The 24,036-nt window shown below is 38.3% G+C and overlaps 1 protein-coding gene across 4 annotated transcripts in view; it reads left to right on the top strand.

Moving 5' to 3' along the window:
• The window catches only part of cnr1 (cannabinoid receptor 1), a 31,627-nt gene extending 7,853 nt beyond the window's left edge, over nucleotides 1-23,774 (top strand). For 3 of the 4 annotated variants that reach the window (XM_063040365.1, XM_063040364.1, XM_063040363.1), the window contains exon 3: nucleotides 11,482-23,774. In XM_063040365.1, the coding sequence (XP_062896435.1) occupies nucleotides 11,532-12,947 (1,416 nt within the window). In that variant the 5' untranslated portion in view covers nucleotides 11,482-11,531 and the 3' untranslated portion in view covers nucleotides 12,948-23,774. The remainder of the gene's footprint in view (nucleotides 1-11,481) is intronic. The other variant, XM_063040366.1, reaches the window with a different exon arrangement.
• The last annotated feature ends 262 nt before the right edge of the window (nucleotides 23,775-24,036 follow it).

Here is a 24,036-nt window from a genome sequence, read left to right as displayed (position 1 = left end):
TTTGTTAATACTCGTTCTGTTTTGCCATCTGCCTAACAATATCACTGGGAGTTTAAAGAATTCAGTCTCAGTACAGTCATAGGCAGTAAAAACCACTGGAGCTTTAACTGTACCTATTTTTCTTTAATTTCCCGGCAAATGGAGGATTTAACTCCCAATGATCTATTATTAGAGCGAGGAGCTAAGTGTCTGTAGCTCCCTGTGAGGGCATCATTTAGCATCACAGAGTAATGCCACACACAATCATTGTCACAACGTAAATGGAACTACCTCCAGAAAATCTCATGGTGCATTATTTAAATGAGATTCCTGTTAGCTGAAAGCCACGTGACACCAAGATAAGCAGCCAATAATCTGCAGTTTATAAGCGAAAACTGTTATCATGAGTCAAAGAACAAACAGTTGGAGTTTCTCCAGCAGTTTATTATTTTTTTCTCTCCAGATTCCAGCATCTGCAGTTTCTCCTGTGCCTTGATTCACCTGCGAGCGTACTTTGAATATTGTGTCCCAGTAAATGATCATCTGCACACGGAGGGATGCCAGAGGAAGCTTAACTAGCACTCTGAGAGACAATTAATATGTTTGTTTCCTCTTACACAATATGTTACTGTGTTTGTTCTGCAGTCAAATCAGTGGTTTGCCCCCCTCACTCCCCCAGTGGAGGGCGACCTCTAGTGACTGTAGCAAAACATCAATCAGCTGTTACTATACGGCCTTTGGATTACATATTAAGGAAAATAACCAGTGCCCCATAATTAATGTTTTATTTTACAGAATTAATTTTATTACAGCAGCTTACTTTCTTAACTTAGATATATGTGAGATTTTACCTTTTCATTGCTTTCCAAGATAGTGCATGGTTTTATTATTTGGTTAATATAGGTTGTTTCTTTTCCCATACAATATTTGGAAAGGTACTGTATGTAGATATATTCTTGGATTATGTTGCCACCCAGTCTGACACAGATCCAACCCTTTTCCCTCTACAGATCCTCTGCTATAAACAACTTTGCCTGTAATCAAGCTGTTTCAGTGCAGTTTGAAAACGGACATCCACTGGACCATGTGGAAAGTTGATTTATTGACGCAAAAACAAACCACATTTGACTAATAACCTTCCAAAAGGTTTACTCTCAGTCATATGCAAAGTGGTGGCAGTTTCCATCAACAGTGCTATTAATCATACGTTGCTCACCAATAATTTTACAACTTTAACTTTTATTAGGATCATGCTCTCTCCAGATTTGATCATAACTTTGATCCAAATATGGATCAGTGAGTTACATTCAGGGGGAGAGGTGAGACACCAGCGGAGCACTTAATAGAGTGTGACTTCAAGGAGCTCTGGTAAAAGGCATTGGCTGTTTAGGGGATATTGCTGCAAGGCTTGGATTTGCACCAAGGAAGATGATAACGGTCAGCCATCCATGTCCCAGCATATTTCTGCAGGAGTTCCTCAGGGCTGTGTCCTGGGCCCAGTCATCGTCAGCTGCCTCATCAATAGTCTTCCTTCCATCACAAGCTCAGGAGTGCAGCTCTTCAACTCATGAAGCAGACCATGCCTGCATAAAGCCAGGACTAGGCAACATTCCAGCAAGTGGCAAATAACATTCTTGATGCAAAAGTGCTAGCCAATGACCATCTCCAACAAGAGAAAATTAAACCATTTACCTTGACATTGCCATCACTCAGTCACTCCATCATCATACCCTGGAGGCCATCACTGACCAGAAAGCCAATTGGACCAGCCACATAAGCACAACAGAGGGAAGGTTTCTTATGGGAAGTATCTCATCACTTGAGATTCTAGACTCTTTTGTCCTCTACAAGGCACAGTTAGGAGCGCAGTGGCATACTTTCAATGTGGACAATGCTCAAGATTGACATCCTCCTGGACAAAGCAGCCCACTGAAATCGCACCCCAATCACTACCCTAAATATTAATTTTCTTCATCACCAACACTCAATGGCTGTAGTGTGCTTCATTTGCAAAATGCAGGTTCTGATTCAGGTGACTGACGGCACATTCCAAACCCATGACCTCTGCCACCAGGAAGGATAAAGGAGACAGATAGGAACACCGTAGCCTGCAGGCTTCGCTTCAAGTCACACATCAGTGCAAATATATCAGTGGCCCAAATTCTGGAATTTTCTATCCGAGAGCATGGTGTAAGCATCCTCATTAGAAAGATTGAGGTATCATTACCACATTCTCAAGGGTGAATGGGGATGGTCAATAAATACTGGTCATGTCTGGCAAAATGATTTTGAAAACTGCATCTATCCTGTTCTCTTTTTGTTTAAAGCAGCTCATCAGAGACATGGGAACATGCAGATTTTCAATGTTAATGCAATCAAGTGTTTTTTTTTTTGGAGTCTCCTTTTCCCTTCCATACCATGGCACCCACACCATTCTCATTCCCCTCCTTAGCGCGCGCACTGTGCCCCTCTGACTGATGATCAATGGAACCAGCAGTTAATGGTTTGCAATCAATATCAGAATACAAGAGCATAAGCAACAGAAGCAGGAAAAGACTCTTTGGCTCCTCATGCCTGCTCCACTCTTCAATAAGGTAATAGCTGATCTGTTAGCTCAATTAACTACATTAACCACTAATTCCCTTAATATCCAAAACGCTTTCATTCTTGAAAAGATGCAACCTCCACATCTTTTTGGGTGGAGAATTCCAGCGATTCTCTACCTTCTAGATGAAAACAATCTGTTCTTATCTCAGTCCTTAATGGAGACCTCTCTGTTTTGAGACTGTGCTCTGGCTCTAGAGACTTGAGCCAGGGGAAAAATGATCCCTTCAGTTGTCCTATCAAATCCCTTACAGATTTTGTATGTTTCAATGAGATCAGCTCTCGTTCTTCTAATTTTACACGCACAGTCTCGTAAAACAAACTCCAGGAATCAATCTGGTGCATCTATATTGTACTCCCTCTACTATTGATTTACCCTTCTTTTATTGCCAATCTAGATATAAGATTCCAGGTGCAGTATTTCAAAGGCTACATATAATGGTCACTTATCTTAAATAGTGGGGTTGTATTAGCCATTTTCCAGATTCCTGCTGTAATAGAGAGGTTTAGGTTAACTAACCCTAAAAGTTTCATCCTGCCTTGTGGGAGGTAGCTTGCCTTTACTTCCTTTCCTCCTACAGACTACACTTAATATTCAAGGCTTGTAAATCTATAAGAAACAGAAGGAGAAGACCATATGGTGCCTATATAATCTTGTTCTTTAACTACTCTCCCAGCTATGGCCCAATTTCCTTGATTCTTTTGTCTCAATTGCTTTCTTGAATATCCTCCTGTTTCTGTTTCTCCTTTCAGGAAAAAAAAAGTCAAGTTGTACACCAATTTCATCAGCTCCATTGAGATGTACCTTTTTCAGGGATGTTATACATTCATTACAAGAGGGATTGCACCTGCTGTTCTAGTGTGTACTCCAAAGCTTTTGTGCACCAGGACATACTGACATTCTTTTAGTTTATTTCTACAGTAAAACTTACAATAAAATAGCAGCACAAGAGGAGTTGAGGAAAGAATTATCTAATTATTTCTATTTCCCTATATTGTACCCATATCCCTGCAACTAATATCATTTTTATTTTTAAGTTTTCTTCTATTACGCTTTCAGATCAGAATTTCCAGATCATATATAGACCATAAGTTATAGGAAAAGAATTAGGCCATTCAGCCCATCATGTCTGCTCCACCAATCGATCATCGTTGAATTTTTTTAAACCCTGTTTCCTGCCTTCACCTCATTATCCTTTATCCCCATTAACAATCAAGAACCTATTGGTCTCTATCTTAGGTACACCCATTAACTTGGCCTGAATAGCCTTCTGTGGCAAGAGATTTCACAGTTCCATGTAAGACCCTCTGGCTGAAGAAATTCCTCCTCATCTCTGTTTTAAAGGGACATTTATTTATCAGGATGTGCCTTTGGAAGTTAGATTCCCCTACTAATGGAAACATCCCCTCCACATCCACTTTATCCGGGCATTTCAGTATTGGTAGGTGAAAAGAGCTGTGTGTAATAGAAGAAAATAAAGAGATACGCTGATGAGCCAAACTATAAGAATATGGTTTTTCTAAAAAGTTGTTTGTACTTTTTGATTCAATTATTTATCCTGCTGGTTGAAATTCTGCCTGATCAGCTGCACTTCTTTGGGCCCATATTCAGTATGGTTTCTTGCAATATAGTACAATGTGTATCTTTCTAGATGGTGTCACATTCCCTCCATACAAGTTGGGTTATTGGTCTAGGTTGTGGGCTCTCCATCACGTAGATTTAATACACAAACCCACAGAACCAATGTGACCGAGCTGACATACGGTGGACTGCACCTACAGCCACTATCTCATTTTAAGACAGACTAGAACCTACTGATATTCATTTCTTTCTCTACTTCCAGCTTGCAATCACCATAATGAACCACCTTGAATGATCTGTTTGTCATCATGGTGTCATAGTCATAGAGCACTACAGGCCCTCCAGCCGAATGAGTCCATGAGGAACCATTATTCTACTTAGTCCCAGTGACCTGCACCTGGACCACAGCCCTCTGTACCGCTCCCATTCATGTACTCATCCATACTTCTCTTAAATGTTGAAATCAAACCTGCATCCAGCTCTACTGCTGGTAGCTCATTCCACACGCTTACCACCCTCTGAGTGGAAAAGATTCTCCCTCTGGTTGCCCTTAAATATTTCACCTTTCATCCTTAACCTGTGACCTCCAGTTCTAGTCTCACCCAACCTCAGTAGAAAAAACCTCTTGCTCTTGCATTTATCCTATCTATACCACACATAATTTTGTATACCTTTATCAAATCATCCCTCATTCTCCAATGCATCCAGTTTCCTATCTCAGTGAAAGAGACTAAAGAAACTTCGCCCATTTCCTGGTATGGTTGATTGCAGAATACAAAGCTGTGCTATTAGTATTATAGCAACACACATCAAAGTTGCTGGTGAACGCAGCAGGCCAGGCAGCATCTCTAGGAAGAGGTGCAGTCGACGTTTCAGGCCGAGACCCTTCAGTTAGTCCTGACGAAGGGTCTCGGCCTGAAACGTCGACTGCACCTCTTCCTACAGATGCTGCCTGGCCTGCTGCGTTCACCAGCAACTTTGATGTGTGTTGCTTGAATTTCCAGCATCTGCAGAATTCCTGTTGTTTGCTATTAGTATTATATCTTTTTTTCTATGGCCATTTACCTTAGCTGTTAATTTCTAAACTGGAGCCCCACCATGTTTTTCAAAAATCTAACTTTTCAACTGCTTCTGCAATTCCCCTAACCACCATGGAGTTGCAAATTCATTCAAAACTTTGCACGTTTTATTATACACTGTGGAAATGATGAAACCCTACTTCTAATACAGCCTCACCAGGCATTTTCAACTGTATATCCTAAGGCCACAGTGAGAAAATCCTAGCACGGTCTTGGTTTGCAACTAAATAAACTGTTTTCTGTTGTTGCCCATTGCAATTTCTTTCCAGAACAGTCACATAACACTAGCAATGTTTGTGGTGCTTTCATATGCTTCATGGAACCTTTGAAACTTGGTGAAGAGCAGAGAATGTTATTGGCTTTAAAATAAGGATTGAAAGTGTAAATTGAAATCCAAGAGTATCAAACAACAGATTATCAATTGGCAGATTATTGCTGAACTAAGGGCATTTTTGTACTCTGCAGTAAACCACATTAGGTTGAGCTAAGACCCTTCAATTTCATTGTATGAATAATTTTTACAACCAATAGAACAATGGTGCATCCTATTGGCATTGGCTGGATTTGAATCAGATTCTCCAAAGTTTAAGAACTCATCCACAGCTAGCAGTTCAGTACATGCTGCCAAACTCTGATATGTCTATACCATGTACCTGCAGTGTGAATGCTGAATTGAAATATCTATCTCATTAGTATTTCAACTGCTGATACTAAGTTCAGGGGACTGAATTAATGTTCCCTGTTTTTCGATGTCAGCTCTGATTATAGGTTGTTTGTCCCAATCCCATCAGCAAGGAGGTTATGCAGCATCCAAGCCAGGACCACCAGACTCAGAAACTGTTACTTTCCCCAAGCAGTAAGGCTGATCAATACCTCCACACACTAACTCCACCACTACTTTATTATTTCCTGTCAATCGCCTTATATAGAGCCTAGTGTCACTTTATGGACACACAATCAATCAATCTATATCTATATATATAAGCTATCATATGTATTTCTATTTATTGTGTTTGTTTTATTATTATTACGTTTTTTATCTGTTGTGTTTTTTTGTCGTGCATCAGATCTGGGGTAACAATTATTTTGTACTCCTTTACACTTGTGTATAGGAAATGACATTGAACAATTTGAATCCAGAATCATAGATTTTTGTATTCTGGCACTTCAGTGAACTAACCTGCATTAACTTCAGCACGGGTTCTTTATGAACAGTGGGAACATGCCCATCGCCTTTTAGCTCAAGAAAATTCAAGTCCATGGCTAAATATCACATGAAAATTGTAACCAATCCATTGAGAGCGAGCAACAAAATATAAATCTTAACTCAGAGCGACACAAAAAACGCTGGAGGAACTCAGCAGGTCAGGCAGCATCTATGGAGAGGAATAAATAGTTATTGTCCCAAGCTGAGACCCTTCATCAGGAATGGAAAGGGGGGGAAGAAGTCTGCAAAACCTCTGTGTTAACCCTCAATTCAGCCCCAAATTTAGCACTGTTGATAGTCTGTCACTTAATACATGTGGATTTTAATTTATTTTAATATACGGCATATGATTATAAAAAGAAATGCTTCATTGTGTTACTTTGACTGAGATTTGTACAGCCAATCTCAGGGTGAAATCATCGGTTCTTAGGTAATCACCTCAAACATCATTCTTTCATAATGTGGCTTTGCTGCACTGGTCACGCATTTGCATTGCTTTTATGTTTACCATCATTCTGACTCTTGAGCTATTAGCATAACAGTGCAGCCATGAGCAGCGAACTAATTTGTAACACAGAAAAACAGCAGCAGGGTAAAATGACCCTAAGGCTAGAAAGCTAAGAGTAACCGCGGCTCTACCTGTAAAACTACTATTACACCTATCTTAGGTTATTTATGGCTGAGGGAGGTCACAGATCTCAGTGAGTGCAAACTATGTACAGTACATTTCTTTTAGAAATATTACTTCAAGAGAAAGAAGTTTAGGAAGTTAGATGTTCTTTGAGTTGCTATTTGGACCAGTCACGTTGAAGATTTCATGTTTTGTAGCTACTTGGAAGAAGCCATTTGCCCTAAAGATATATGCCAGCTCTCATTATTTCATGCATAATATGAGCTGAAGGGTCTCTTTGTGTAATGTATAACTCTTTGAATTGAAGACTCTGTGCCCCACACACTTCCCTGTAGCCCTTTCTCCCCTCAGCACCACCCTGCCCTCCCTCAGCAGGAGCAACTCAAGCAGCTGATTTACCTACCAGCACATCTCTGGGGACGTGGGAGCAAATCACAGCAGCAAGGGAAAACCAGCGTTATAAAATGGAGAGCATGCATACTCCACATAGTTAGCGTAAAGATCAGGACCAAACCTGAGTCACTGACGCTTTGTGATGATAACGCTAACTGCTGCACCACTGCTCCGCCTGCACACGAGACTAACTTGCAAGTTACATTTGTGCCATTTTTGGGAGTTTGGCAAGTTGCTAAGGAGAAAGAAAATCCCAAGGATTAACCAGAAACCTGCACAAAGTTGTTTTGGATTAGGGCAAACAGGTTTCTGAACATCATTATTTATTAGCCAATTTCAACAATTGTTGGCTGTTTAAATTGTAATTGCATTTAAAATGAGCTCCTTGATGACAGTTAGCATTGAAGCTCAGCATTTCAAGTCAATGCAGGAGCAAAAGTGGAGCTTAAATACTTGTAGAAAATAACTAATTTGCTTCAATTTTGTTTTCCTATGAATTCTACTTATAAGGAGAAGTGTTTTTTTTCCCATAGTTTGTGCAAACAAGGTTTTTCAAATGTAATTACTATATCAAAGTAGATACATTGTGGCAAATCTATGTGCAACAAGTCATTGTGCATCTCACCCTAACCATGAACTTTTTACTCTCCTCCCATCCGGTAGGCGCTACAGGAGCCTCTGCTCCTGCACCAGCAGGCACAGGAAGAGCATCTTCCCTGAGGCTGTGACCCTGCTGAACCTCACATCACAGCGCTAAGCAGTATTGCATCCATATTGTACTGTCTCAGTACTTCTATATTTGTGTGCTGTAGCACTTACTTTTTATTCGCAGTTATTTTGTAAATAACACTATTCTTTGCATTTCTGGTTAGATGCTAACTGCATTTCACCAGCTTTGTATCTGTACTCGACACAATGACAATAAAGTTGAACCTAAATCTAAAATCTAAAAATCTAAATTGTGATCATGAATAAATAATCGCTTGTGGATAGAGGAGTGAACATTGCCAGAGGAGTTAAATAGGGGTCTGTGGGGCAGGTGTGGCCTTGTGTTAATGTCACATTTGAAGTACAGCACATCTAAGAGTAAGGCACTTGCTCAGTATGGTACTGGAGAGTGAAATTTGACCTTGGTTCAGTCTCTGGATTGAGACGATCCGAAGCCTTACACAATATCTGGCATAATGGCTATGTTACTGGATTGATTGTCTTGTAGCAGGAAAAACTGCAGGTTTCTCCCTCCCCACATTCCCACCAGAAGGGGCAGAAGGTTAGCTGAGTGGATACCCTTGAATAATTGAAATAACTGCAATCAATGGTATGAAACTTGGGAAAAGTGATCTCTTTTATCAGAATCCCTCCCAGGATATCCATTCCTTCTGACAATGTCATTCATACTCCAGGGTAGCACACCGAAAATGTTGTATCTGTAGAATCTCTTGTATATATCATGTGTTCTCCACTGATATGATGTGCTTTTACTGTGCTGTTTGTGTATTCCTGCCATGTCGAATCATCTCGGAGTCAGACAGAATATCACTGTCTTACATAACATGAAATCTGTTGCTTTGTGGCAACAGTACAATGCTAAGCAACAGTGATGTTTAATGACGCTCATACCAAATGATTGGTATTTTATTCCATGTGCACATACTGACTGGTTGCCAATAATTTCCCTGACCCCTTTTAGGGTGCCCCTTCTGGGATTCAACATTTCCAGCTCAGGGAAATGAAATCAGTTCTGCATGGAGACCACTGCTAACACTGTACACAGAAAAGCCCCATGATGATTCAACTCATTATTTTAAGATATTCAGTGCACAAGCATTCTACCCAAGATTGGCATTCATTATATGGGCATGAATTCTCATCCTGTGCCGAGATATGTTTGATTAAATTGCAAACCTTCTTTATAGATACAAGGAAATGTAATAAATTTCAGTTTTTTTGTTGTTGAAAACTATACCAAGTATGCAACTAGTCTTATCCTATTGCACAGTATCAAAGTGACATGTCTGCTTTTGCACTGTAAGAAAAACTTTCTTTGGCTTGGTATGGTCACTCTTATCTAATCCGATCATGGAAAGCAAACACTGCTTCCTCTTTATCAAAATCCTCCCACTACTTAAGCATTACGAAACAGAATCAAAATAAGTTATTTTCAACTAAGCCATCTGAGGTGACCCCTTTAAACTGTTCAGTTACATCTTTTAGGGCAGCAGGGCAGCGTAGCAGATAGTACAGTGCTTTACAATAGGCAGCTGTAAGATCGGGGTTCAATTCCAAGGCTGTCTGTAAGGAGTTTGTACGTTTTCCCCGAGACCATGTGGGTTTCCTCCCACATGCCAAAGATGTATGGTTAGGGTGAGTGAGTTATGGCCATGCTATGTTGCTGCCAGCAGAGTGGCAATAGGCTGGCTTGCCCAGTGCAATCTTTGCTGACTTGATTAGATTTGATGCAAAGCGGACAGAATTCACCAGATATTTTGATGAACATGTGACGAATAAAGATAATCTTTAAAATCTTTCTTTTATCATTTCATACACCAAACAAGAGGACCTATATATCCTTAACATCAAAACATCCAAATCACCGAGTAAGTCCCATTTGTAACAAGTATATAATGTCACCGAAAATTAATATCCTTCCAGTCCTACATCAAATCCTTAGACATGACATTACTAACTTTCTTCTTTTCCTCTCTGAATCCTTCATTCCACTTTGCACTTTGCCTAAAGCAATCAAATTACTCTTATTAAAATCAACCTTCAGCATTATTTGACAGAAAATTGTATGATTCTATGTAGTTTGATGAGCATGATGCTGCATTTTTTATGCTTGCAGGCAAGACAAGAATTTATCAGTAATAGCTTATGTTTAAGGGAGCCAGTAATAAATCAAAAGGGGAATTCAGAAGAAACTTTTATTTTTTTTTATCCAGCAAATGGTTTGAATGTGGAACTAGGAATAATTTAAGCAAATAGAAAGTTTAAGGGAAAGACAAATACATAACAGAAAGGTCAAAATGATACTCTAATGGGATTAGATAGAGAAGAGTAGGATGAGAATATTTTGACTGAATATTTTGTCTTTGTGCTGCAAATATTTCATAATCCTTTGGAGAATAACTTAGGAAAATGGAGCCAAGTTTAAGGATCAGACTTGATCTTAATGAATTGCATAGCAGGCTCAAAGGGCCAAATGACTGACTCCTGTTTGTAATTATTATGGAGCTCTTCACTGAGTGGTGGTACAGTGTGTCTAGCTGACTACAATGATGTGAATAATCAGTTAGGGGCAGGGCAGAGCAGAATTTAAGACACAATTCACAGCAAAAAGTCTCTACAGAAATCAAGCAGATTTCATTTAAACAGCACAACACACATAGCAATCTACAAAGTCTATTTAAAAACACTTTACATACGAGAGAAAATGAAACAAAAGTAAGGCGATTGAGTATTATTGCACACTGCAAACCGCATTTCACCATAAGAATGCAGTGAGTAGAAATTATTACAGAGTAGTTCACAGAGTTATAGAGAAGTACAGCACAGAAATAGGCCAAAACCATTTAAACTGTCTACCTCCATCAAACTGCTCTCCATACACCAACTATCCATGTACAAAAATTCTCTTAAATATTGAAATTAACCTCACATGAACCACTTATGCTGGCAGCTCATTCCACACTCTCATGACCCTCTGAGTGAAGAAGTTTCCTGTCATGTTCCCCTTAAGTTTCTCACCTTTTACCTTTAACCCATGACCTCTGGTTCTGGTTCTACCCAACCTCAATGGAAAAAGCCTGCTTGCATTTACCCCATAGCAATTAACCAAACCATCTGCAATCTGGCTGGGTGTTCCTACTGTACATAAAACAATACAATAAAGGAAATATATTAAAATTAAACAGTTTTATGATATTTCAATCATATAAAGGTTTGTGTAACTATGTTCATTTCTATAATACGCATGTTTAATAATTGCTGTTTTCCTTCATCCTAGCTTTTCCTCAGCTCATTTGCATTCTTGGAAAGACGCACTAAAAGCTAATCATGAAATCTCTACTAGAAGCCCTTTCAGACACAACTTTCAGGACAATTACGACAGACCTCCTTTATATTGCATCTAATGAAGTTCAATACGATGACAGTAAGTTGGACCTCAACATGACAAAAGTTGGTTATGTCACACAGAATCGGCACCCCTCCCTTGGAAAAGGCAACCCCCACCTAGAAAAAATGACATCAGGGGAAGAACTTTTATCCAGTGCCAACCTCCATGATTCAATGAATGCTAGTAATTTCCTGTACAACCAATCAATTATGAATGATACAATAAAGTGTGGAGAAAACTTCATGGACATGGAATGCTTTATGATTCTGACCCCCAGTCAACAGATGGCTATTGCTGTATTGGCATTGACCTTGGGGACTTTCACAGTTCTAGAGAATGTATTGATTCTGTTTGTTATTATCCGATCTCGCACTCTCAGATACAAACCATCTTATCATTTTATTGGCAGCCTGGCTGTGGCTGACCTTTTGGGCAGTGTGATTTTTGTATATAGTTTTGTAGATTTCCACGTGTTTCAAACAAAAGACAGCCCAAGTGTCTTCCTATTCAAACTAGGTGGCGTCACAGCTTCTTTCACTGCTTCAGTGGGTAGCCTCTTCCTGACTGCCATAGACCGGTACATCTCCATACACAAGCCTCTTGCCTATAAGAGGATTGTCACGCGGCCAAAGGCAGTTGTTGCTTTCACTGTCATGTGGACCATATCTATAATAATTGCTGTCCTCCCTCTGTTGGGCTGGAACTGTAAAAAACTGAAATCTGTCTGCTCCGATATCTTTCCACTCATTGATGAGAATTACTTAATGTTCTGGATTGGTATTACTAGCGTTTTGTTGATTTTTATCATTTATGCCTATGTCTACATACTGTGGAAGGCTCATGCCCATGCTGTCCGCATGATTCAACGTGGCACCCAGAAGAGCATAATTGTCCAGGTGGCCGAAGGCACCAGGGTGCAGACTGTTCGACTTGATCAAACTCGCATGGACATCCGACTGGCCAAGACACTTGTCCTCATCCTTGTCGTTCTCATCATCTGCTGGGGTCCTCTCCTCGCCATCATGGTGTACGATGTCTTTGGGAAAATGAACAAACTGGTAAAGACAATATTTGCCTTCTGCAGTATGCTGTGTTTGCTCAATTCAACAGTCAATCCTATTATTTATGCTCTGAGGAGCAAAGATCTGAGGCATGCTTTCCGTAGCATGTTCTGCTCCTGTAAGGCAGCTTCAGCCCAGCCATTGGAAAACAGCCTCGAGTCAGACTGCCAGCAGAAGCAGGCGAACTATCCTGGCACCATGCAAGCGGCAGCCAGGAACTGCATCAAAAGCACTGTGAAAGTAGCTCAAGTGGCCATCTCAGTCTCCACGGAGACATCAGCTGAGGCTGTGTGAATGTAGAGATATGATGATTGTTGCCGACAATAATTCTGAATGATCAAATCACATTTCTCTCAAGGTCCCTTAAAAAGAAGACTCGGGCAGCATTTCCAACTGATTTGCCATGAAAAGAAAACACTTGTATTAGCTTGGAATCTGCAGCAAAAGCAATTTAGTGATTGCATTCGCCCATCTGGCTCGCACACATCAAATGAGAGCCAAGCTGTTGATTTGAAGAATTTGGTTTACACTGTAATACTAAAAACAGTAGTATGAGTGGGAATATAGTAAATCTCATTATACTCCTGTTGTTTAGGACAAGTCTAAATTGTTTGGAAACAGAGAGGTCCTTTTCAGAGTTTCATTAAACTAATGTCTGTCACATGTACAACAATACTAACACTCTCCAATATTGCTGTGCTTATTAATTATAGCAAGCAACTCTTATTAAGTGGTCTAGTATTGGTATCTTCAGATATGTATTCCCTCCAATATTAATATTTAAATTTACAGATCAATGTCTATTAAAAATGAAATAATATATTCACTGTACCCTAGAAACTAAGGTTACTTATTTCCTTCTTTTTTTGGTTATGTGGCAGATATTGACCTGACTGATTCATTTCCATGTGCAATGCTGCTTGTTGCATGTATATAAGCGATCTTAACAAAATAAGATGTGACATAATTCCAATCACTTGCTTTTAAATATTGGATAAAGAAAGTCCCAGAACCAACATAAATGTTTGTGCAGCTATCTGATAATGTCATGGGCCAAACAGAAGTCCCATTCACTCTTTACTGTTTGCCACAGATTGGTTTTGTAATCTGAATTCAGAAATACCTTAGAAGGGAGTAATACATGAAGTATGCTATCATTCAGGCAAAACTAATAAGGAGGAAATTAAATGTAAGTAAATGTGCATTCATTTAGTAATTTAGCAGTGTTTATTAAAGTGACAATGATGGTTAGATGGTAATTTCCTTTTTAAATTTGGTCATTATTTGGCATAATTAATTAGGTGATTTTGAGGAGAGACTTTAATTGTCAGACACTGCTCCATTTCTGACATTACTTTAAGCTGCTGTTTGAAATAATATTGTATAGATACTGCCAGAATGAGTTGATATAAATAGAAAGCATGTGCTAATGAAATTACTTTTTTCTAGACTCAACTCTTGGTCCTAATGAATGCAGCACAGGTAAAGGTGATTATTATTTTTATTTATTATGAGCTTTATAAATTATTGCATCATTTTTGTGAATTAAAAAAGGGTGATTTTACTCTGGAGACTATTGTCTGACCAAAAATCAGATTACGGTTTTTCACATTTTTGTAGCACTTTTTCTGCCAAACATTTTGACTCAAGCATTTATATTAAATGCCTGAATATCATACAATGCTTTAATATTAGGTGCATTCATGTTAAACAATAATTTCTACACCAATCTATTTTATTAACACCATATCCTGAATTCCAAGAAAAAGTCACTCAATATATTTGGCCGAATGAAAATTGATACTCAAGAAATTACGTTGCCAAGTGAATTGTCTTGGGTGACATGAGACCTCCATTGAGGAAGGTTATTTCATCATGTGGAATATTTATTATTGAATCCCAATAAATTATTTCTGATATTAATAGCCTACTGCCACAATATCAATGTATAAATAACAACACATTATACTCATTTTGGACAGTTCCTCACAACTATATATATATTCTACATAAGCACAATTAACATAGCGTCACATGTCCTTAAGGCTTTGTATAACATTCAGAGTTTATATGTGCTTATAATAACATGATTATGCTAGTTGGGATCAGTTTGCAGACAAAGTATGGATGTTGAAGATTGTTTAGTAATACTTTGATTATTTGAGAGGATCCATTCCAAAAAATAGTTTTAAATTTCTGTAAAATCAGGACACCCACTTTTCCTATAGTTAACGTAGTTAAGTGGTGGGTCCATGGAATGGATAGGCCTTCAGGAAAGGCACTACATTATGAAGGTAAATCTTTTTAGTTATAATCATGATTTAAAATTATTATTGTTTACAATTGTAGTGTTTCATTTGAAGAAGGATATCTACCTCAGGTGCAGGTATGAAAGAGCCAGGTGTTTTAAAACAGTTGCAAAACCTTTGCAGTAGATCTAAACATAAAGGGCATATTGTCTGAACATGGAAAGTGGTTGGTTTAATTCTCAGATGAGGAAGATGGTGGAAAATTTATGAGTGTGACGTGTTCACATTATTGAGAAGTGTGCTCATAATTCCTAATTATGCAGCATGCTTAAGCAATATATAAAATATAAATGTAAATGCTGCATTTATCTAAGTGGGATCATAATTTATGGCACAATTGGGATATTATTTAATACATCTATACCTATGCAGCTCTTGGCTAAAAAAAAACTAAGAAGGTGACACCATAATTCATAGTTTTCATAGTCCTCATACAAGAAATATTTCAAGGACATCTTTTTCAAGGACTACAATCACAGCAAAATCCAGAAAGAGGAATCTGTTCTTGTTAATGCTTTCTGCTGACATTGAAAGCAGAAGCTATAGAAACATATTAGTGGTTTTATTTTGAAATCCTTCCTGTCAATAAAAATCTCTTTTGTTTATTGACATGCTCAGCTCTTGGATAAGACAAAGAAAGAGCAGTAGATCAATTCAACCCTTAAATGAAAATCAGAATACTGCAAATGCTGTAAATCTTAAATAAAACCAGAAAATGTGGTAACAGTTTGCAGGTCAGGAGGCATCCATAGAAACAAATAAATTAACATTTCAGGTTGAAAACCCTTTATTAGTATTTAGGAAAAATAGAAAAATAGTTTTAAAGTGCAGAATTGTTGGAGGAGGGATAGATAGAACAAAGGGAATATCTCTGATAAAGTGAAGCCAGGGTTGCCATGGTGATAAGCTTATTTCTCACTAATTTTATGATTACGTCCATTCATGCTTTATTTCTTCATCAAAGGAATTTATTTACATTCTTTTATCATTTTATTAAGCACTTGATCATTTTAAGCATGCATCTCTAAATGTTCAAAGAAAAACAAACTAAGTTTTTTTATAACTTGACATGATAACTTAATCCTTTAATCCACAACACCATTCTGGTGTATATGTTAATATTCCTTGTCCCATCACAAAGCAAACTGTATATCCTTTCTAAGCTGTAGTACCCAAAGCTGAACACAGTGCTCTTTGACAGCATCTCTTTAACTTTTATATTCCGATCTCCCTTATAATAAAGGGCATTAGATAACTGAACTTTTTATGCTTTCACAAATTGTACATTAGTTTTTCATGATTTTTGTGCAAGGTCACTATTTTGAACTTCCATGGCTGCTGGTGTCTTAGCATGAAGCATTTCCTTACTCTGACCTAAATGACTGGCTCCAAATTAATCTTGAACTTAGGTCCAGCAACATCCCTCTGGAGAATTCCACTTGTCACATCCTGTCCATCAAAGAACAAACCCTCAATCCTTCCTCTGTAAACCTTGCCTCCCAGTTAGCAATAATGTTGTGTTCAATTTCATGCACTACAATTTTTTATAATAAGTTATTTGCAGAAAGTTTTCAAAGACTGTAATTAATTCAGAATCAGAATCATGTTTAATATTAATGGGATATGTCATGGAATTTGTGATCTTGTTGCAGCTGTGCATTGCGAAACATAATAAAACTATAAATTACATTAAGTATATATTAAAAAAATAAATTAATTAAGTCATGCAAAAGGAGAGGAAGGAAAAATAGTGAGGTAGTTTTCATAGATACATTGTGCAGTCAGAAATCTGATGGCAGAGAGGAAGAAGTTGTTCCTGGAATGTTGAGTTTGTATCTTAAAGCTCCTGGTAGCAATAAGAAGAGGGCATGTTCTGGGTGATGGGGACCTTAATGATTGACACCGCCTTTCTGAGGCATCGCCTTTTGAAGATGACCTTGATGCTGAGGAGGCTAACACCCATAATGGAGCTGGCTGAGTTCACAACTTTCTGCATCTTTTTCCAAACCTGTGCAATAGCCTTTCCATACCAGACAGTAGTGCAACCAATTAGAATGTAGCAATTTGCAAGTGTATTTGGTGACATACCAAGTCTCTTCAAAGTCCTAATGAAATATAGCCACTGTCATGCCTTCTTTGTAATTATATCAATATGTTGGGCCCAGGATAGATCTTCAGAGATGTTGACACCCTGGAACTTGAAACTGCTCACCCTTTCCAGTTCTCTTCTCTCAGTGAGGACTGGTGTATGTTCCCTCAACTTCTCCTTCCTGAAGTCCACAATCAATTCCTTGATTAAATGCAAGGTTATTGTTGCAACACAACTCAACCAGCGAAATCCATCTTCCTCCTGTATACCTTCTCATCACCATAGGAAATTCTGCCAACAGTAATTGTATCATTGGCAAATTTATGGATGACGTTTGAGCTGTACCTTGCCACGCAGTCGTGAGTGTAGAGAGAGTAGAGCAGCGGGCTAAGTACGCATCCCTGAGGTGGGCCAGAGTTGATTGTCAGTGAGGAGGAGATATTATTTCTGACCAGCACAGTCTGTGGTCTCCCAGTGAGGAAGTCAAGGATCCAGTTGCAGAGGGAGGTACAGAGGCCCAGGTATTGGAGCTTGTTGATTAGAAATGACTATAATTACTATACGCATTATCACTTTGTACACCAGATCAATAGCAACATAAAAAAAACCAGGTTACTTAGAAATTTGTGGCAATCCTTGTTAATGAACTGATACTTGTTACTTTATCCTTAAAGATATTTTGCTATGACTGCTCATAACTAATATTAAATTAAAGAATCTACATTTCCCACTTTCTCATTCAATAGACTGGTCTTTATTTTGAAATAATAGAGCTGCATTTGTAATATTCCAGTTCAAATATGAAATTTCACTTTCTAGAAATGTCCAGATAGGAAGTTCTAGAAAGAGACAACTCCTATGCTTTAACTCATATACTCAAGATCAGAAATGTATTGCTAATAAAAGTTCATTTTCCCCTTCATATGAGAAACAAATTTATATTTTGACCCTGGAAAATTCCTCTCTGGTAGATAATGACAGAGTTGTGACCAATTTTAAGAAATCTTAATCTTCAAAAGCTTCTTAAAATGTCAGGAAAAAAGATCTTATAATGCATGAGTATCTAAATTCTTTGAATGCCTAATGCTAAATGGATGTAAAATAATCTGGAGCCTTTCATAAATGTACTGTACATCATATTTTTCCTAGATCTGTTGGCTTTATGTTGACATTGCAAAATTGCACATTTTAGTTTTCCCCTCCCCTCTCCCTCCTGGTTCCATCTGCCTAATAGCTTCTTTCCTTATCTATTTCCACCCGTCACCCACCAGCCTCTGTCTCTAAGCCCTTCTCCTCCCTCCCCACCTGGCTCCATCTGCCAATCATTCCCTGCCTCACCTGGTTCCACCTATCACCTACTAGCTCCTTTCTCATCCTTCACTCACTCTCTCATCACTGGCTATTCTTCCTCTAAACTCTCAGTCTTGATGCAGTTTCTTAGCGTGAAACATTGACCATCCTTTTTGCCTCCACAGATTCTGCTTGACCTGCTGAGTTCCTCCAAAATAGACCATTCAGCTTTTGATCATGATTAGTTACTACTTCTCTGTGATGTCCTTCCTAATCCAAATATGAGAATATTCCCTCTTCCCTTTTTCCAACCCTTTCCTCCATTGAAATCTTGCTTTAACCATTTCCTTTGGTGGCAAGTTCCATGTTTTCCTCACGTTATGGTTATGAAGCTCTCTTCGAAGTAATTCCTTATTTGTTTTATTTTTTAGTGGATGTTACTTTGTTAGTTTTTTTTTCCTTATAAGGAGAGGAGTTGCACTTTTACCAATACAGTAAATGCAGTTTTATCCCATAGTATTCACATAGCATAGATGTTGAAGAGTGGTCATAATTCCATCACTTTGAATAGCCTTTTCTCCCTGAATGACAGAATAGATTTTCCTCTAATAAAGGCTGTGGTAAAAAATGGTGGAAATACTCAGTGAGCTGAGCAAAACCCGGGGATTTTCCATCGACCTCAAATGTTAATTTTGTTCCTTCCTCTACACCATGATCTGCTGAATATTTTCTGCATTTATTTTTGCCATTAATGATTTCCAACATTTATTTTTTTAATTGTTGTTCAAAGAGTGAGCCAAGTTTAAAAGTGTTTTAATCACTGAGGATTCTGAAACATTGTCATATCAATGGTAAGGACAGTGCGATATCCCCAAGTGTATCAGGAGTGTGTATATTGTAAATTACCATTTATATGTAAACCTGAAATAATTAACAGCATGGTGGTAGGTGGCGAATACCTCAGTATTGGGATTTCAACCCTCCACTTTCAGTTACATTCATATGTTCACTATAGAATGTTACGATTTTTTCAGAGATCGCAGTTTTTATGATGTAATAATTTGACCAGCTTATTTAGTGAATATTTAAACCCAACATATCAGGAAAGACTCAAGATCAGTCTGCAATCTGTGCTAGGCTGCCATTAGCATTGCTGTGGTAGTTGCTCTCAGCACCATTATTGGTAGAACAAGAACACAAAGTTTTTTTTTCAGTTACTGCTGTTGATTCTGGCTGTGTCACTGAAACCCTATCTTCCTTATAAAGTCTCACCTTTTTTATTTGCTGCAGAACGTATGCTTAAAAGTCACTAAATATGCTTGCATCTGCCAGTTTTTAAGCACTTAACTGTGTGGAAGCTTGGGACGCCTGAGTACAGACTGAAGTGGAGCTTTTATGCTCGTGGTAAGTGTCAGTCCCAGGACACCTGCATTGCACGGGTGCATCTCCCTTAGAGTCCAATGGGACTGAGCTTCCTTCCTCAGATTTCCCAGCACTTACACTGAGAATCCTGTGCAGTTCAGTGACCTAGTTAAAGTATATCTGGACAAAACAATCACTACGAGAATGATAAGTGAGCCTATCTGAGTGAAGGTTAGTTAGGTTAAAAATATTTAATAGTGCTTGATTTTTTTCAGTTTCATGATGGCATTAACAGCTGGTGAGCCTGTGGTTGGACAGCATGTTCTCAATGGTTGTCAAAGCCATTCTGGAGGTACCTGCAGGACTGAATGACCTGCACCTCATTCAGCCTGAAGTTGAGCTCCCCAACGAAGTCTGCTCACTGGGCCTCAGTGTGCTTCAGGAGCTTGTCAATCAGTGGGAAACCCAGCCTAATATTAAACTAAAATTGATTTTGGCTATCAGAGCACTGATAAATTGCAGCATTTTGAGACTTGTTAATTTGCACTGTTATCAGTACTCCTGAGTGCTAAATGTCTCATGGTTAACAACGCTACTTAATAGACAACTTTGTTAGATATTTTCATTAATTGTATTATTTGTCAAAGTTAATCATCATGCAAAGTGCAGTTTAGATTAAAAGCTCAAAGCTAAGTAAAAGAAAGTCTCAAATTTGTAATGTCCTAACGAAATCCTTGTGAAGAATAAATAATGCAACAAGAAAGATGTTGTTTTTAGTGTCCGCTGAACAAACTGAAATACTTTGAAGCTTTCTAAAATCAAAAATGAACTGTTGATCAACAGTCAGCTTCTAGGATGTGATGATATGGATGGAAAACCACACCTGCAGTCCCTTGAGGTGTGTCTGCTTAGTTAAAGTTCTACTTAAGGAAGGTCTAATGAGTGAGAATATTGACAGTAATTTTAAAAATTGGTTGAGGTCAGTGACCATGGCCATCGCAGGAGATTTAAATGACTGAATCACAAAATGGGGAGGACAAGAACTTTTGGATCTCTGAATTGAAAATTGGCCTCTGTAATTATAAAAGGTTCTGTGAGAAGAGAACCAGGTGGCTATTATACTTGTCACTCACTGTTAATTTGCTTGTACTTCCACTAACTCCTAAGGGGAAAAAGCACAAGGTAAACATTTCTTCGCTTTCTTCATCGAGATCTTAGAAGTTAGCTTCACCAATATTTAAAATGTATAATAGAGCAACATTTGTTGTTAACAAATGTTATGTACTAGAAACTGTTATCATTGACCAGTGTGCAAATTTAATGTAATAAAGGACTTGTTGCATTATAAAGGCTGCATTGTCAGCTGCAAATTGTGTGATTTACATTCTGTTGCTGGAATGAACAATATAAAGTTGGGTTATAAAAAGAAGTACAAGGCGCCCATCTCCCATCTGTTATTGTAAAAATGTTTAGCTGTGAATAGTGGAATGTGTTTACTCTGTACTTCAAATTAGAAAATGGAAATTGTGTTTCTTCAAACTTGGCTGTATATGGCAACTGTATCTCAGATCAGGATTAGTTCCCGATTTACACAGTTCATTCAGAGCAAAAGCAGAGAAAAAACAAGAGACTGCAGTGCAGCCACAATTTGATTCATGAGTGTAACGGGAGTCACAGCATCCCTTTAAACATCTTCGGTAAATCTTATTCTATAAATACTGGCAGTTGGCAGCTGTGTGACGCAATGGATTCCATATTTGTCGAATCAAGATCCATGGCTAGCTCAGAAAGATGCAAACAATCTGTTACTTGAAGAGGAAGGATTTGAGCAGTTTTAAATCAGTCCCCAGTATACATGAATCCATGGCGCTAATTGATCTTTACTTTTTTTTTAACGAAGTTGATAATTTCACTCAGGGAGGCACAAGAATAGCTGCTGTGGGAAATAATGAAATTAGAGTTGCTCTTCAAAGGGCTAAAGGATCACAGATTCATAGAGTTATACAGCATAGAAACAGGCCTATTGGCTCAACTTGACCATAATGACAAAGATACCTACCTACATTAATTCCATTAGCCTGTGTGTGGCCCGTATCCCCCTAAAGCACGGATTCCCAACCCTTTTTATGCCATGGACCAACACCATTAAGCAAGGGGTCCATAGACCCCAGGTTGGGAAACACTGCCCTACACCTTTCCTACTCATATACCTGTCCAAAAGTGTTTAAAATGCTGTTATTGTACCTACCTCTACACTTCCTCTGGCAGCTTGTTCCATAGACCCACCATCCTCTGTGTGCTCAGATTCCTATCCCAAATTAAACCTGCGTCCTCAAAGTTTGCATTACCCTACCCTGGGGAGAACAGATTGTGACTGTCTACCCAAGCTCTGTCCCTCATAACTTTATAAACCTTAGTCTCCTTTGCTCCAGAGAAATCTCTCTTTATAACTTAAGTCATCCAGTCCCGGCAACATTCATACGATTCCTTTTTGCATTGTTTCCAGTTTATTACATCCTTTGTAAAGCATGGTGACCAGAACTGCACACAATAATTTCAATGTGGTGTAACAACTGGGTATACAACTGTAGCATGAAGTCCTAATTCCATATTGATTGCTTTGGCCAATGAAGGCAAGCATACCACAAGCCATCCCTACTACTCTGTCAGGGAAACATACTTGGACCCCAAGGTCATGCTGTTCAGTAACACTCCTCAGGGCCTTGCCGTGCACTATGTATGTGCTATCCTGGTTTAACTTCCCAAAATGCATTATTTTACCCTCGGACGTGTTAAATCCCATCAGCCAGTCCCTTGACCTCTTTCCCAGTTGATCAAGATTCAATTGTAACTTTAAGCAATCTTCTTCACTGTCCATAACACCACAAGTCTTGGTGTCATCTGCATTATCACAAATCATGCCAGCTACATTCTCTTTCAAATAATTATGATGAAACGTAAAGGACCCAGTTCCACTCCCTGCAGCACACTTTTAGTTACCGGTCTCCAATCTGAAGAGCAACCGTCCATTACCACTCTCTGCCTCCAACCACCAAGCCAATTTTGTATTTAATTTGCTACCTTGCCCTAGATCCCATGTGATCTATCCTTCTGGACCAGCCTACCATGTGGTGGATCTTTGTTAAAGGCCACATTGACAATGTCCACCACACTGTCAAGTCTTCTTGGTCACCTCCTCAATCAAATTGTGAGAAATGATCTTCTTCAAACAGAACCATGCTAACTATCCTTCATCAGCACTTGCATTTCCAAATCCAAATAAACCGATGTGCTGTACCTCACATAGATGTGCTATCTGCTGCCATTGGCTAAAACCAGTAAGGGTATTAGATTTCCCAATTACGACAGTTTTTAAAGAACTAGTTTAACAAAAACATAATCTTCAATAGGTCACATAATTGCTATCTTGCACTTTACTCCACCTGATAACAAAATTTAATGCTGAACTATTGGAATGATAGCACATTTTAAAATAATGGTCAGCTGTCTTTCTGTTAGTGCTACTTAAAGTGCAACAATAAAAGACCCATGCAACTCCATCAAAGTTAATTGACTTGTTATTTGAAAAGAATTCACGTAAATTTTGTTTTAAGCATACTTGACAGTAAAAGCTGAGAAAGAAAAGCAAATGAGACTGAGTTTTACATTGAGCAAATGCAAAGTGCAACATGTTATTCTTAAAATAACAAACTAAGATTTGTAGATGTCCTAGGATTGTGCACCTTGTTAACTGAGATACATGGTTTTTAGCAGATAGAATGTGATTTTGCTTCTTGGCTTTTAGAGTCCATTTTCCTTGTGTTATTCCAGTGGGAAGCAACATTATTTATTTATGAAATCTACTGTCAATCTCTGGTCATGCCCCATGTGCCAGGATGTAATTGTATCTGCACTTTAAGACTGATGAATTTTGCATGTTAACTGTATAAATCAGATAAACTCCTGGTTTTGTAGGACAAAACCAATTGCTATTTGTGATTTTTTTTATTAATGCCTAACATTCAATGTAATAGTCCTTGGCATCGTGTAAAATAAAGAGGTGTTTGACGTTAATAACAGTGTGATGTTACATTCTGGCAAACTGTATTTAGGCACATGAGTAATCTAGTACAGCATCAGTAAAGTATCAAACTAGAAAGGCTGATATTTTTATTTATGTTCCTGCCAATTCGAACTCTGCTTCAAATGATATTGACAAGAACTAACATTGCTAAATATTAATATTTACTTTGATACAAACAGCTTTAAATTTTCAAGCATGGTAAGATGTTAAAGGAATAAAATATTATTTTCTTAGATCTCTGTAAAGGTC

Source organism: Mobula hypostoma, chromosome 2 (genome assembly GCF_963921235.1).
Source record: "Mobula hypostoma chromosome 2, sMobHyp1.1, whole genome shotgun sequence".
Classification (NCBI taxonomy): domain Eukaryota; kingdom Metazoa; phylum Chordata; class Chondrichthyes; order Myliobatiformes; family Myliobatidae; genus Mobula; species Mobula hypostoma.
This window is presented reverse-complemented; position numbering and strand designations above follow the sequence as displayed.